This window comes from Borostomias antarcticus (genome assembly GCF_949987555.1).
Source record: "Borostomias antarcticus genome assembly, chromosome: 15".
NCBI classification, from domain to species: Eukaryota; Metazoa; Chordata; class Actinopteri; order Stomiiformes; family Stomiidae; genus Borostomias; species Borostomias antarcticus.
Window position 1 is genome coordinate 14,459,386 of NC_140248.1, and position 17,230 is coordinate 14,476,615.

Here is a 17,230-nt window from a genome sequence, read left to right on the forward strand (position 1 = left end):
GTGTTCTGGTGTGTGAAGCCCAAGCATACGCAACAGAAAAAACCTGACGGGGCTTCGGCCCTCATCCCTGTCTGAATATGCCAAGTCTACACCCTGTCTGAATATGCCAAGTCTACACCCTGTCTGAATATGCCAGGTCTACACCCTGTCTGAATATGCCAAGTCTACACCCTGTCTGAATATGCCAAGTCTACACCCTGTCTGAATATGCCAAGTCTACACCCTGTCTGAATATGCCAGGTCTACACCCTGTCTGAATATGCCAGGTCTACGCCCTGTCTGAATATGCCAGGTCTACACCCTGTCTGAATATGCCAAGTCTACACCCTGTCTGAATATGTCAAGTCTACACCCTGTCTGCGTCCCTGACGCCCCCCAAGGTTGTCCTGCCAGCTGCAGCCAGTGGGGGATATTTGTGGTGCGCCAGCCAGAGATAATCTGCAGATTTGAGCTGACCTGACATTTGGGGTTTTGTTGAGAGGAGAAAGGGGGGTTGGGAGAGGAGCAGTCTGGGTGGACCGGAGGGGTGCTGGAGGTGGGGAACAGTGGGTGTGTGCAGTCACGTAGTGCGTCTGCCCGTCAAGGTGCTTGTTCAGCCAGCTGTGTCTGGATTGCCGGCGATTTGTCAGTTTTCCTATCAGTGCAGCTCCCGCTACATCCCTCCCTCACTCTCACTCTCTCCCTCCTACCCTTCTCTCTCCCTTCCTCCCTCCTACCCTTCTACTCTCTCCCTTCCTCCCTCCTACCCTTCTACTCTCTCACTCTCTCCCTCCTACCCTTCTACTCTCTCTCTCCCTCCTACCCTTCTACTCTCTCCCTCCCTCCTACCCTTCTACTCTCTCACTCTCTCCCTCCTACCCTTCTACTCTCTCTCTCTCTCCCTCCTACCCTTCTCTCTCACTCTCTCCCTCCTACCCTTCTACTCTCTCCCTCTCTCCCTCCTACCCTTCTACTCTCTCCCTTCCTCCCTCCTACCCTTCTACTATCTCCCTTCCTCCCTCCTACCCTTCTACCCTCTCTCTCCCTTCCTCCCTACCCTTCTACTCTCTCACTCTCCCTTCCTCCCTCCTACCCTTCTACTCTCTCCCCTCCCCTCTCTCCCTCCCTCCCTCCACCCGTCTACTCTCTCCCTTCCTCCCTCATTCCCTCCATCCTACCCTTCTACTCTCTCTCCTTCCATTCCTTCTTCCTACCCTCTCCCTCTCTCTCCCTCTCTCTCTCAGTAGTTCCTGGACCAGCTGGCCTGTCTGCCCGCCCCTGAGACCTGTGGAGCAGACAGTACCCCGAGTCCCCCGGGCCCTCTGCTCTCCTTCTGCCTCCTCCTCCACTTGATTAGATATTGACCCGCTGATCCTCCCATCACCCTCCTCCCCCACTCAGTGGGAGTGACCTGTGCTCTGCAAGTCAAGCAGGAGTGACGGGAGGAGGCTGGCCCGTCCCCGGGAAATCACATCACACAGCGCTTATTCTGTAGCACTTCCCCTCTGGTCACTTTAGCCATTGCACACCTGTGTCTTTCTTTCAGTATTGCAGGTCAATGGAACTATCTGTGCCCATGGGTCATTCATGTCCGTATGGTAGTTCACCCTACAGCATACAGTAGCCTGACACTCAGACTGAGTTTCCATTTTGTTTAACTTCATTATTCAGTCCGAACAGAGTCCCATTGCAGTCGTTTTCCGAGATGGGCGAGTCCTCAGCGATTAGTTCATTCCCTAACCAATCACGTTGCGCAGTTTAATTCCGTCATTAATTCCGTCAAAATGTAAGTGGGCGTGTGATTTAGGGTCTGGAGCCAGTACTCAGTACTCAGGGCTTTTCTAAGACAAATGATATGGTGCTGCACAGCTTTACAATGGCTTCACCATTTCTACTGTAAGTCTCTTCCCTTCTCAAGCATCAATAGTAATGCACCCACATGAAACCAAACCACTATAAAAACGTTGCTCTCTAGCATCAACAGCTACAGTAGTGATGCGGTTGGGTGAAAACCACTTAACTCCATTTTGAAGATTTTTTTTTTTTTTTTTTTTACATGAATTGAAAGCTGGGACTACCCTTTACAACCTCTGAACACCTCTCAGGCCTGGGACCAATTATATGTACTCTAAAACATCTCATCGTATGTGATTTTTATGTTCAGAAACAGAAATTGGAATGCTCTTTTAAACATTGTGAAAACGTTTGCCATTTTGGAGGTAAGTGGCTTCCACCCGACAGCGAGGAGATGAAATACTCTTCATTGCTAGAGTCTACTGGAAAGCTGCTACTGTGATTTGGTGCACATGCCATCAAAATGTCTATACCCCCCCCCCCCTAAAGTCTACACAGTACCACTAACCTTAAGTGTTTAATGAGATAAAGCATTTTACCCCCTGGGTAATCTTCAAACATAATGGCTATGATGTTCTTGGCCTTGCAAATTAACTGCACTTGGAGGGAAAGGAACACTTTGCAGCTGACATTAATTAATGGGCTTCCTGTGTGTGTGTGTGTGTGTGTGTGTGTGTGTGTGTGTGTGTGTGTGCGCGCGTGGCCCAGAAGCAACTGTGAAAACGCCCTTGTGGGGCCAGTCCCCTCCCTCCTCCCGTTGCCGCCTCCCGGAAAAACATCTGCATCGATCGCGGTGCCAGAGCCAGGGCCATAAGCACCTCGTCTCTGTCTGAGAACCACAGACCTTGAGCTCTCCACACCCCCCACCCAGGAGTCCTACTTCTTACCACACTACCTCCTCTTCCCATATATACCTGCAAAAGAAAGATGAGTCTGGACTGATTGAATTCGTAGCGCGTCTCTCTGGATGATTCACGACTTCCGGAGCACCGCGCTTGTGTCCGCCTGTCATTCTGTCAATCTATTGGGCCGGGCTTTACCAGCAGTGATAAGCTTTCACCTTGACATACACACCTCACAGAAAACAAATGGTCCTGTCGTAGACTCACACCGGATCTCTCCTTGCCCACCCCCCCCCCCCCCCCCCCCCTCCAGCTCTGTACTTTGAGTGAGATAGCTAGTATATCAGGTCCGGGGCAAACCATTCGTCACACTTATCATCATATCTGGGGACTCTGATCATGATCAATGGGTCTGTCTCTCTCGCCTCTCCCCCGGTCGGGAACCCCAGTGGGGAGGCGCATGCCGCAGTAATGATGGCTCCATGGGGTGCGCGCCCCCCCCCCCTCCCCCCCGAGGATGCACCCCATGGGAGAGGAAGGGTGACAGCAGGAAGATGGAGTACTAACCAGCTCTAAAGTTTTATGGAAGGCTGGTAACTGACCCAGCCTGCACCGTGAGGACACTCAATCAGTCAAATGCTGGATGGAGAATTCACCTTTTTCTCAAGGTCAACCAAACACATGCTGGAAATCCTACAGCCCTGAGTCTGCGGCATCCACACTGTGGTTTCTGCCAGAGTTGGGCTGTGCAAGAGCATCCGGACACACCCAGAGACCATTACACTTTTTTATTTTACAGCTCTACCAATGGGCCTCATTCACCAATATCTTCTTTAGTTCTGTTCTTAAATTTCTTCCTAAGAACGTTTATAAGGAAAGCTCCCGTCTGATTCACGACGTGTTCGTAAACCGCTGGAAGAGTTCGCACCTGCCTTCTCTTAATGGCGAATCTCATGGTTTCTCAAGTTCAAAGCTTGTGGCCGCTCACATGGATTAGCATAGGTAAACTCCCCGCCAGCCCCATATAAGGATATGCAACTACAGGGTCGTGCGCAGATGTCACTTCTCTGAATGAATACCGGTGTTATGCGGAATTCTGTGACCACCGGATTTTGTGACCGGTCACAAGATCCGGTGGTCACTGATTTCCGCATGTTAATAGGCTACACCGAAATCTATGACCACCGAAATGTGTGACCACCGGTCACAAAATCCGATGGTCACACATTTCGGTGTGTTAATACACTGAAATGTGTGACCACCGAAAAGCTTTTGCAGAACGGTAAAAGAATTAAAACAAAACCCAATACTCATTAATTTATACCAAAATCACAAATTATTAAAGGAGTAGTAACGGAAAAAATCATGTTTAGCCCTGTTTTAAGGTTACTTTTTCACGGTGCCCACCCACATCCATTGTATGACCAAAACGGTGGTAGAGCAATTATCAGACTTTCTCAAAAGTGCTAGTTTTGTCAACTTTTTGATCTGAACCATTGTATATGATCATAAGTAACCTTAAAACAGGGCTAAACATGATTTTTCCCTTTACTACTCCTTTAACACACAATCAAAATATTTTCTCAACATCTTCAAGACTGATCAACACGAATGACAAGCAATTCGAAGCGAAATGATTTAAACGATGACATGTCAGATATTCTGACGCACACGTTATTGGGAATTATGCAAATATAATTGTATTTCAATCATAGGCCTATATCATCCAACTGTAGAATTGAGGTGACCGCAATCACCAATTTTGCAAAGTTTACATTTCTGCACTCAGATGGCCTACTTGCGACTGTTATTCAGTGTTTGTATATTCTTATCTTAGCTGAGAACAAATCCCAGATGAGAAACCATCGGTGAATGCCAGAATTTTCTTAGGAAAATATAATAATAAGTATAGTTTAAGAAGAAATGCTTCTTAAGAACTTCTTTACTTCGTTGGTGAATGACGCCCAATGACTTGCGGGAAACTCTCGCCACTACTCACGCACCACACAATTAATTTACTGCTACACATTAGGCTAAATTGCATCGTGGAATATCCACAGAGAAACAGAGGGGTGGCTAGTAGCTTTCAAATTGGCTGGCGATGTGGTTCATCACGGTACAGCAGAGCCCTGCGAGAGAGAGAAGGAGAGAGAGAGAGGGAGAGAGAGTAAGAGAGAGAGGGAGAGTGGGAGAGAGAGGGAGAGAGAGAGGGAGAGAGAGAGAGAGGGAGAGAGAGTGAGAGAGAGGGAGAGTGGGAGAGAGAGGGAGAGAGAGAGGGAGAGAGAGTGAGAGAGAGAAGGAGAGAGGGAGAGAGAGAGAGGGAGGGGGGGGGGGGGGGGGGGAGAGAGAGAGAGAGAGAGAGAGAGAGAGAGAGAGAACACACAGACAGGGTGAAATGGCCTCTCGACTCCCAGGATTCTCTTACACAGTGTTCATGTGCGTCAAGACCAGGCTTGGGAACCTGGTTAGAGAAAAAGTCCATGTCAGACTAAACAGGATATAACACAGTGTCCAGAGATATGAGCCCTATAGACCAGAACCAGAGGTCAGGGATGCAGCAATGAGTGAGTCAACATACTGTACAACACAATACAAAAGTCTATAGACAGTTTACAGCATACAAACAATCAGAAGAAAAATAAAAAATAAATAAAAAAACCTATATACCACATTCACCTTCTTAATTATGATTTAATACTTTTAAACCTGATTAACCCTCTTTCTACAGTGGGATCAGATTGTTTGTACTTTGGAATGTAAAACAGGGATGAGCAGTGCTAAAACATACTGCCACCCCAATTACAAGGTGGCCAAGCATCTAACAGAGAGCTTGAAATGTGTTATTACAATGTGTCAGTCACCACTGTGGCAAAATTATAGATGATGTGAGAGCCTTACCCTTCCCCATGTCCTGTAGTCCACACCAACCTCTCCATCACCAGATGAGCTCATTAGCCCCTACAAAGATCCCACACAAACTGCCCGGGGTACTGTCGATCACGAGGCAAGCAGGAACTCAGGACAGACAGTTCCATAAGTGATCTCCATCTGTTTCAAGGTTACTCTCCTTCACAGTCCACGTCAAATCAAAACCGCTGATGATGACCAAAAATAGAAGATGGTTGTCTGGAACGCAGTGACAGATGAGGAGAGCAAGGGTCCATACCGTAGGTGAGTCAAACACCAATGTTTATAATAGAGAGGTCTGAGTGCCTGCAGATAAAGACTGGTTCTCTGTTTATGACTCTCTATTCATACCGGAGGGCTTCGGGTGCCATATGCTGTACTGGAGTGCTTCATTGCCTGTTTATGAACTCCCCCTCAAACAGGCTCATACTTCCTACATCCTTGTTTTTGTGTCCACTGCTCCTGTTTAGTTCACTTAAATCCACAAAAGGATTGCGTGGCTTTTGCAGTGGCAAAACCAGTGCAAATGGGACAAAAAATAGCATCCAAACCACAAAGCACACGCAAAGGGGGAAAAGCATTGCAAACTGCACCGATGAGTAAATAGCTCCACAGCTGCGCCAGGCTCATTTGAATGTATGTAAATTAGGTACTTCCGTGCAAAATTGCCCCAAATAAGCCTTGCGTCTGATCCACAAAGACCGTGAGCTATACTGCCACACGTGGTTAGAGGGACAAATACCACTTTTGAAAAGCTGGTATTAACTGCAGCAGTCCGCTCGCACTCTCTCCTTCTGTCTCTTCTCAGAACTTGTGAATGATATTGAATTGATATTGGATGATATTAAGGGCGAAATATACAGTATATAGAGGGGTATTTAAAAATAAGGTCCAACCAGCTGTGATGCACAAAAACAAACAGATATTTTCTGCAAAAAAATCATTGTCATTTTCATTATGATCCAATCTGTGTCCTGAAATATGGAGAACAGCTTGAAACACTGGGGAAAAATCTGACAATATCCATTGTGTCTATACAAGAACAAATTGCATTCAGCTGGTGGTAAGTGCAACACATATAAGGGGCTGACATGCCCGGTCTCCAGGGATCATGGCAACATTATTGTACTGTAGCCAGACGAAGGCACCGTCATGCCAGGCGTGCGCAAGAACCCGTACATGGCTAATTGCAATCATGGGTGCAAATTGCACACAGTTGGCAAATTTGTGGGCGTGTTCCATCCATCCATCCATCTTCATCCGCTTATCCGGGGTCGGGTCGCGGAGGCAGCAGTTCCAGCAGGGGGCCCGACATTCTTTTCCCTGGCAGCATCAACCAGCTCTGCCTGGGGAATCTTTAGCCGCTCACAGGCCAGTGCGGAGACGTAATCCCGCCACCTAGTCCTGGGTCTACCCTGCGGCCTCCTCCCAGCCGGACACGCCTGGAACACCTCCCTAGGGAGGCACCCAGGAGGCATCCTCACTAGATGCCTGAACCACCTCAACTGGCTCCTTTCGACGCAAAGGAGCAGCGGCTCTACTCCGAGTCTCTCCCGGATGACTGAACTTCTCACCCGATCTCTCAGGGAGACCCCAGCCACCCTCCGGAGAAAACTCATTTCGGCCGCTTGTATCCGTGATCTCGTTCTTTCGGTCATCCGTTGGCTCCGTGGTAAGCCCGGCCACCAGGCGCTCGCAGGCGGGCCCTCTGTCCGGGCCCTCCGTCTGGGACTTCCTCCGGGCCGGGTCTCTCTTCATCTTAGATTTTCGTCCATCGGGGGTTTTTACCTGTAACCCCAGGTAGGGGGGCTAAGGGGCACTACCACTTGCCCAAGGTGGACCGCCAGACTAGTGGAGGGAAGGAGGCGTCTTACTTCTCCATTCTAGTTTGCACTGAAACTAGCCACTTCCCTTTGCCTGGGCATATCATTAGAGCAATTTTTTTTGTCTATGCCTGGGCTCTGTGCTGGAGAGCACAACCATCATCATAATGAACCCCTGGGCTCTTACAGTATAAGGGGGTTTGGCAGTGTCCCTTTTTTTGCCACTTTGCAGATCTTGAATATACTGTACCACTGTGAAGCCGTATTTTTTGTACCTGAAAACACTTCAGATCAGTTATAGTGCTACAGAGTTAATTGTTGTTGTCAAGTGAAAACCAATTATCTCCAAAATGGCACGTTTTCAGAATGTTGAAAAGAATATTCAAATTTCTGTTTTTGAACATAAACTCAACATACATTAACTAACCCTAACCCTATGATGAGCTGTTTAGAATACATTTAGCTAATTGTTCCAAGGGCTGGGAGCTGTTCTGAGGTTGTAAAGAGTAGTCCCAGCTTTCAATTGATGTAAAAAAAAACTAAAAACTAAAAACAACAACATCAAAATGGAGTTAAGTGGTTTTCACCTGATAGCAATGAAATCAACCCTGCAAAAAACAGAGACAATCACTGCCAAAACAGAGACAAACAAACCTGTCTCACACATGATCCAAACAGAGAGGACAGAAGGTCAAAATGGAAAATAAACATTCTATTTGGAAGGCCCTAAATGAAACAGGCAGCAGAATCAGATGGTTCTTTGTAGACATTGTTAAAAATGAAGATGGAGTCTTCCGATTTAGATTCAAACGGCATTGATGAGAGAAGTCTGTTTTAAAGTCTCCAGTCACTGTAAACATTTCTCAAACAGTTAACTCCCTGGAGACACAGAGGCCATTACAGGGAGGGCTGCTGACTCCGCTAGACAGTAACTACCAGGGTGTGATCATATTCTCAATCCCCCCCAAGCACGCACGCACACACACACACACACACATCATAATCAATTCTGATCTTTTAGACAAGAAAACATGTATCAATTATCAGCAGTGCCTGTATTTCAATTCCAGCCTTCTTTTGTTTAGTTAGAGGCCATTTGGTTTTCTTTCTCATTATCTCTATACATGTACACCAGGGGCGCCAACTCAATCACACCACTGGCCATACTTGGAGATACTGTAGAGATGAAGTTGAGGGCCAGACACATATTGTCACGGGAAAAAAGTAGCCTTCAAACTATCTATAGCAATTTGCCATATTTTTTTTTTCACATACAGTACCATGTTTGTCTATTGCTGGATGTTGTTGGCCACAATAGCCTTACGATAGCCTGTACTTGTTGTGACATAAATGTAGAGAAAGAATAAAAACTATGGTGTCCCAATTCTTTTGCTTCTTGCTGCCTGGTAAATTCAGCCATTAAATTTGATTTGAGAAGACAGTATTTCACCACAGATTCACGTTTAAACTTCAAAAACATGTATTAGCTCTTGTACTTTGTAGATCAGATGTCAAACACCAGGGTATTCCACAAAGCTGGCTAACTGAATAAGCCTGGCTTCTGCACAAAGTGAAACCCAGAAAGTTATTTTTACTTCAGTCTAGATTTGAAGAGTTTCCAGGTTTTACTCATTGCAAATGTCAGGCTTACTCAGTTAGCCAGCTTTGTAAAATATACACTGCTTTCCCCTCAAATGAGAAGTAATTGGATTACGAAAAGGCAACACTGAATGTGTCTGTCAATTATTGTATTGTCACAGGTTATAATGTTATCAAAAGTATTGACAGGCCTGGATCAAAGAAAAGTTGTCAGGTAGCCTACCCAGCACAGCATGCTACAGCCAAGATGCAAAAGAGGTGAGACACCATACTATTTATTCTATTGTCCGCATGAATGTCACAACAGACACAAGCTAGTTTGTAAGGCTATTTGGCCAACTATGTGTAGCTAACAACAACAACAGCATCCAGCAATAGACACTCAGCCCCTATCACAGCTGCATGAACAACCCCAAGCCCTTCACCCACTGACAGACAAGGACTCCCACTCTCCTCCCCTCACAAGGTGGAGGCTTCATCCTTGGTATTGGCAGTGGGACAGAGCTTTGCCAACAGGCAGAAAAAAAGAGAGTGCCTGTTATAGCTCTGAACATGCAATTAAATCCTGACCCCTGCCGCCCCCATATCGAGTGCTGAGCCCGGATCTGACCAGGGGCTGTGTCAGGGAGGGAGCTCCGGGACAGCTCCACCGCAGGGCTAATCCCAGCTGGCGGCCCGAGCCGGACGGTCATGTCGCCAGGAGGTCAAGGGGAAAATAAAAGCAGAGGAACCCGCAGAGGCAGGGCGACTAAACCTTTTATACCCGGCAGAGTGAAATATAGAGTGGTTAGCATAAAAAGTTAAGAGGCACATATTGTGATTGCAAATTGTAATAGGATAGACTGCATTAAGGATAAGCTTTACATCATGTTTTAAAATCAGATTTTCATAGAAAGGGGGGGCCACATGAGACAGGACTGTTATTTTTTCTTTTTTTTTTCTTTTTTTTTTTATCATGGACATTTCATAATATACAAAGGGCAGGGGAGTGGCTTTCCTTGTTCCTTCTGAATGTAAATTCCTGAGGTCAAGGTCAAGATCAAGGTCAAACTCCTGAACTGGACCTAAAGACGCTCCTAAGAAATCTATCACTTCCTGACATGGTATAAGGAGCCTAAATTAAGCGTCATCTGGAGAAGAATACAACCCATCTCTCTCTCTCTCTCTCCCTCCCTCCCTCCCTCCCTCCCTCCCTCCCTCCCTCCCTCCATCCATCCATCCATCCATCCATCCATCCATCCATCCATCCATCCAGACAGACAACATGGAGCATATGTGAGTGACGCCCGCAGCATGTGGTCTGTGTGTCTGTAGAGCTGTGCCACCTGTGCTTTCCCCAGGCTGTCATCTCAGCCCCTCCCCCGTAATGAATGGAGCTCCCTCAAGCACATCCATTCCAGCAGCACATCTGCAGGAACATGACAGTGCTGACAGTGAGTCAACAGGGTTGCGTGCTACGCCAGTACTATCTTTGCTCCATCTATATACTGTTATTATAAATACTGTATGGGTGTGTATCTCATCGCCGGGCCTTTGAGATGGTTCACTGGGCCACACTGGCTTTCTGAATGATTTCAGCAGCTTTATGTCATCCTCAACCTCATTTTTGGTAAAAACTTGGTAGAAGTGTGGGACTCGGGATTGGAATTTGGACAATTGTGTTTTTCGTCACTGGCTATTATGACAAAAATCACAAATTGGTGGCGCCATTGTCCACATGGGGGCAGTGATTCCAACCCAACAGATTAACGTCGCTGTCGGGCGGAAACCTTGTATCTCCATTTTGGTGATTTTTTTGGGGGGGTGGAAAACTGGGACTACCCTTTACAACCTCAGAACAGATCCCAGTCCTGGGACCAATTAATGTTAATTCACGTATTCTAAACAACTCATCTTATGTGATTTTATTCAAAAAATAAACAAACATAGAAATTGGAATGTTCTTTTGAACATTCCGAAAACCATTTTGGAGATACAAGGTTTCTGCCCGACAACAACGATGACCTGTCTGGAAGAGAGATGCTGGAGAGAGTAAGTGAGTGAGTGAGTGAGTGAGTGAGTGAGTGAGTGAGTGAGTGAGTGAGTGAGTGAGTGTTGGAAGTGGGCACTGGGCAGAGATTCCCACTCTACCCGTTTGTTTGTTTTTCTGCAGAGAAACCTCCCAAGCAAATGCTCCGTTTTGTTAGTTCACGTCGTACAGGCGGTGGTGGGTGACCTGTGCTCGTGGAGCCAATCAGGAACGGTGCGGGGGCGTGTGACGTGGGTGGCCGGGGCTTTGATGAGACTGCACCGTGCTGTCAGTTTCACCAAACCAAAACGCAATCAGTGTCTCTTGTTCTTTTTGAATCCAGGCATATTGATCCTCCCCTCCCCGCCCCCACTCACAGCATGCTGCCTGCTCCCTCCTCTACAGAAGTGCTTACGAATCAGAATGACCCTGTTTAGTCTCTATAAGAAACCCTTGTGTGATTTTCTGATTGAGACTGTACTGCGTTGCCAAGACGTCTTATTCGGTTCACACAAGAGTTGAGACAGGTTTTCTTTTTTCTGCTGCCATTTTTTTGACAGGACAAGATATATGAATTATAATGCCACTTCGGACACGAGACAAGGACAACCAAGGTAGACTACAAACAACAACAACAAAAAATCTTATTCAGACATTTTCATTCACTACATGATAACACTAATATTAAAAAAGCAGGGGTTCGTAAAACTGTACCACACTGTTAAGAGGCTAGACATGGCATGTGACCTATAGTTATTTACTGGATGACAGAAGACAATGCAGATCAAGTTCAGAAAGCAACATAACTACGTTGAAAATAGAAGCTTTGGGTGATGCCACTATATGGAAATGCATTCTTTGATTTCTATTTCCTGTTCACCTCCCCTGGGCCGTGTTTCGAATGTAATGACAGGAAGCAGCTGTTTGTCTTCTGCCATAGCTTAGAGGACACCTTTGAATCAGCGCTCAGGGTGGATGCCGTGGCGCTGTAATCTATCTCTTGTATCAGTCACATTACTGTAACTGCAGGCAATCCATGCACACCGTAGTCCTTAATTCATGAAAACAAAATGCCCTCTCTATAAAATACTGTTGGAGACAACTTGTGCCTGTCTTTATGACAAGCCTGGTACCACTGCAGACGCTCTGAGAGGAGATCTGCTCCTGAGAAACACCCATAAACATCCAGCCTGGGATCATTTATTCACTTCCTCTCCCAGCTCCTAAACTGTCTCCACATCCAGGTCTTCATGGCGTCCATGATACAATGCAACACAACACAATATAAGGGAGATACTAGGTTTGCAGGCTTTGATAAGTGATACTGTATGTGTCAAACCTACACTTGCCATGTTGGTTGTGGCTCTACATGGGCTGCGGACGGAACCGCGTGGGAGCCTGACATCAGAGGTCCTGTGTATGCAGTCAGAGTCCCTGGCATGCAGAGTGACGATAATGACACTTCCAACAATACTCTGAGCATCTTCAGGGAAATGGCGGAGTGCATGCCGTCCAGCTGTCAGTTGAAATATTGTAACTAATTCATCATGAAAGCTAAAAATGGGGCTACTATTTTCCTTGTTGGACAGCGATGTTTATTACGTTTTCGTTTCAGTGATTTTTGAGTTGAGTTTCAATGGTCTTTTTGGTTCAATGTGCACACTATTATCCAAAAATGCAACTTGGCATTCCTACACCAGTGTCACTAATTATGTATCTTGTTTGGCTTTACGCTGTATACAGTATAGAATAGTCCAACAGCCCTTGATAGCAACTTCCCTGGCAAGACACTATCTTAACCTGCAAATAAAAAAAGTGACAGGCCTTTAAATTCAAATGTTATTCATAGCCTGGGGACAATCAGAGCCACATCGAATGAACTCATAAGAGACTCTGCTTGGCAAAAAAAAACCTTTTGATGTGGAAACTGATGCATGGAATTCACAGGCAAATTAACACTGATGAGAACTAGTTACCTTAATCACCAGCATTGCCAGCGGAGTCCCTGTGGTCAAACATCAGTATGAAATGAGGAGGCCTACTCAGACTTGGAGATTTGATTAGGGGTTATGTGCCAAGCGATCCGAGAACAATACTTGATAACTAGAAAGTACATTTCCTGGAGAAAATGTGAGGTGGGCTAGCTGCTGCAGCTGTATGTAACAGCTACTGCTAGTACTATTACAGACCAGGCAATCTCCATGCACCACCCTTGTGTGGTCCAAGGGTGTCTGTACCTTCAAGAGAGGCTGCCCATGCACCCAAATTCAAATCCCAACTGACTCTTTGAAAATTCCATCAATTGTTTGCAAGGGGAAAGGTATGACCAGCTTCAGACAGCTCCATCTCAAAAAGTATAAATGTCAATGCTTAGAGGAATCCTGGGAACCAGCTGAACATGTTGAGGTATAATACAGTATGTCCATTTAGCTTAAAAACTGTAGGAGTGGTGACAGGTTAGAAAACAGGTATGAAATCAGAAATTAGCAACTCAAAAGCTAGAGTGAAGCGCCATTAGTTTGAATGGTTAGCCTGGTCTTCAAGATATTGTATGAATCAGGATACTGATTGCTTCAAGCTCTCTCCTGTGAACTGTCACCATAGCAACGACAGCACAGCAGCACAGCTCTACAGCACCAAAGAACAGAACACACAGAATTCGCTGACTCACTCGCCATATGTTTCAATGGGGAGCGCAGTTGCCAAACAAATCGTCATACAGCAAAAACTATAAGTCACACAGCTTAGATACTTACATTGTACAAATCAGCACAGTTGTGTGAACATTTCAATATATAATATGTGTATGAGCTGTTAAAACTGTAGGCATAGCGATAGTTAGAAAATAGCGTGAGTAAAAATGCTAAATTAGCAGCTCAAAAGTTAGAGTGTATTGCCATACGTTTCAATGGGGAGCGCAGTTGCCAAACAATGAATGAAGTTTCTAGCACAAAGTATGAAGAACTAGTTAAGGTTAAAAAAAATTGGGGAGAACTATAATAAAGAAAGAAAGAAAGAAATAGTGGGAATATCACAAGTTACCTAAAGCCACCTAATGAGATTGTGATTGAGACATTTCTTTTTCCGCTTCAGGTTTTCACAATAAGCCCCACGTCTATTCTTGGATTGTTGGACTAAAGTCGTTTCGAAACGCCTACAACAAAGCGACAGTACATGACGGGGCGAACAGTAAATGGATCGGACTGCTGATTCTGAAACCATTCTGTAGCTGCTGTACTTGTAGCATCTGCAGTAGGTGTGACATCATAGTAACAATCCTCTGACCATGTGAGTGAAGCAGAGCTTACAGTGGTTGGACAAGCCTGTCTGTCCAGTGGAAATATGTGCTGCTTCAGTAACACTTTATTTGAAGGGGTGTGCATAAGACAGGCATGACACTGTCATGACACTAAGGGGTATGCATAAGACTGCCATGATGACACTTTTTTTTGTGCCCGTGCGTGAGGCAAAACACGCACACATGCGGATCATGCCCACAACAGGGCTCGAAACTGCGACCAAAATGGCTGCATATGTGACCATTATTTTTGAGAGTGTGCAAGTAAAATTGAATGTGGTGGCATTCATGTGAGTGCATGATGATCAAGGCTGTTTTGGTGCATATTTCATATTACATATTTCAACATATTTCCATATCATAATATTATTTATGGAGGATCATGTGTCCTTTCATGATTATGACAGTGTCTTCTGCACACCCCTTCAAATAAAGCATTGGCGCTGCTTCTGTGTCAGTCTGGATGCTGGAAACGGCCTCCCCTGGCAGCCAGGCACACTGCTCCAGATAACTCCTGGGCGGCCAGCCTTCCACAACTCAATTCCCACATTCATTCATCACCTCTGCACCTCAGTCTACTGTACAAGTGGCTCCAGCAGCTAGCTACTGATCCACATCCGACTCTCTTCACCCTGAGCCAGGACACCTTACACCGGAGCCCCGGTCTTATCTGACAGGTGGGTGAGAGGCATTAAGACCATCCCAGTGGTTTCTTTGGACACACCTAAACAGGTGACCGTGGTTCCAATGCGCGGAATGACAGATAGTACACACTAGATTCAGGGCTGCCATAGCTGTGGAAGTATCTTATCTAAAACAGGTGGTATTCCAGCTGAAAAGACAAGAGTATTTGGTCAACATCATGTGGCTCACCTCATTGTGTACAGAAGAGTACCGTTGTCCACCAGTCGTAGCAGTTTGTTGGGAGTAGTCATGTTGTGGGCCACGGATTTCTTCCCATTGTGGAAAAAGGTGTCTGGAGTCCAGATCTTACTGGCTAGGAGGTTGTTGAGGGGGAGGACCTGCATGGGTCCATCAAACTTCAGCCTCTCATCCCTCCAACTCTGGCGGAAGAACACGTCAATAGTGTACTCCTTTGGGAAAAAAAGATACATTAATCATTCAGTTGATAAAGTATGTTCATTATCTGATTAATGTGCTTGCTGAAATTGCAGAAATGCAGTCTCCAGATCGGTGCCCCGTTTTCTAGGAAAACTCATCATTCTGGGCGGCTGGAAGTCCAGACTTTTGTGAAAACTACTTTTTTTTGCGATGAGTCTGGCTTCCAGGCTACAATTTTACAGGTAGGATCTCCTTTTGAATGTTTATTGATCATCGTGGTAAGTTTCTTAATTACATTGAATCTCACTTTGACGCAATGATATCATTTTTTAATTATTAAGCTTTTTATATATATACAACAAATGGATGATGACTATGGGAGATAGTCCTGAAGTTACCGCTGGATGCTTTTGTGACCAGGTGGGACATAATTCACCCAGGAACTTTAGGGCAGGGAAATGTTGCCTGCGGCGGTTGCCGTACGGCTATATAAGGGCCAGGGCTGAGCTGTTCCCCCTTTTCCTCCTATCAAAAATGCAGTGGCGTGCGTTAAGAGAACACTGTGTCAAAGCTCAAGACTGTGAAAACACACTACAGACGGTATTTCAACTAAAAAATATGGCTGCTTTCAGCAAACACACACACACAAGTCCCTGAAAAAAAAGTATCTCCTCTAGTATTCCATCTCAATTTCAACTTTTAGGGCGCATTCACACGGCAGATTTTGCAAGCTGCTAAAAACGTGAGGCGTACCGTATTGTCCCTGGCCAATGCTCTTCGTTGTCAAGTGACAGAAAACAACAATCATAGGGCGCTTGAACTTTTCGGGGCTGATAAAACGCGAGACAACCCACTTCGGCAGAGCAGCGTGCCGAAGGGCTCCCAGCGCGCTGTTCTACAACAAGGAAAAGCAACACGCACACGTTTTGACAAAATCTGCCGTGTGAACGCAGTACTCCCCTTCAACAGAGGGACGTTTGAGTTATTCATACTGTACTGTTACCATTTTTTCTCTCTCCCATCTTCACCTCATTCAATTCAAACATATGTTCATTTCTATCATTTTTTTCTATTCCACATTCATATGATTTGTATTTATTCTCCTCAGAACATTTCCTAGATCTGATCTAATTTCAGCCCACATCTTGCTATGTGTTCTAATCTACAGTAGATTAAACCTCTATCCTAGGGTATTGTCAATATTGGCCTTGGCAAGCATCAGATAATCAAGATTTCTCCACAGCGAGCACGTCAATAATTCACCATGCATTTTATTTGAAGAGGAAAACAGCCTAGTCAGTGTGTGAGATTCTTAAGGCATCCTTCAGAGTTCATACTCCAGTGATTGCGTTTTCACAGCTGCCGCTGGCGAGGTAGAACACGCCTGTTTAAAAAGTTATCTCTCTGACCATATTGCCACGTAACACACAACAAGGGACACGGCGCCCGATAAACCTCTCCGAGTGTCATCAGATGCATTCTCCATTCCCCATCTCTATTTGTGATGTTCAGTAAGTAAAAGTAGTCTAATTAAAATGTCATAACAGTATGATCAATCTGATTTTCATTTGGGTTATTTTGGTCAGTCGCCAGCCACCTTGAAAAAGTAGCACTTTATGATGAGTTTATGAACAATAATGGGTACACGTGTTGTAGTTTAAGTTTAAGATGAAGTTTAAGCAAATTGTTTTGCCCTGACTGTATACCTAGTTCTAAACCCCTGTATGCTAATCACTAACACAGTATCTCATGCCTGGTTGCTGTCTTTTGAAACGGACACATTTTTCATTATACACTGCATAAATCCTCCAGGAGGTTTACGGGCTGCTCATACGGTTCCGTTTGATGCGTCAACATT

The 17,230-nt window shown here is 45.5% G+C and overlaps 1 protein-coding gene across 2 annotated transcripts in view; it reads right to left on the bottom strand.

Moving 5' to 3' along the window:
- The window catches only part of gabra3 (gamma-aminobutyric acid type A receptor subunit alpha3), a gene marked incomplete at its 3' end in the record, with an annotated part of 50,049 nt that overhangs the window by 18,791 nt on the left and 14,028 nt on the right, over positions 1–17,230 (bottom strand). For both annotated transcript variants that reach the window (XM_084450016.1, XM_084450015.1), the window contains exon 3: positions 15,184–15,404. In XM_084450016.1, the coding sequence (XP_084306142.1) occupies positions 15,184–15,404 (221 nt within the window). The remainder of the gene's footprint in view (positions 1–15,183; positions 15,405–17,230) is intronic.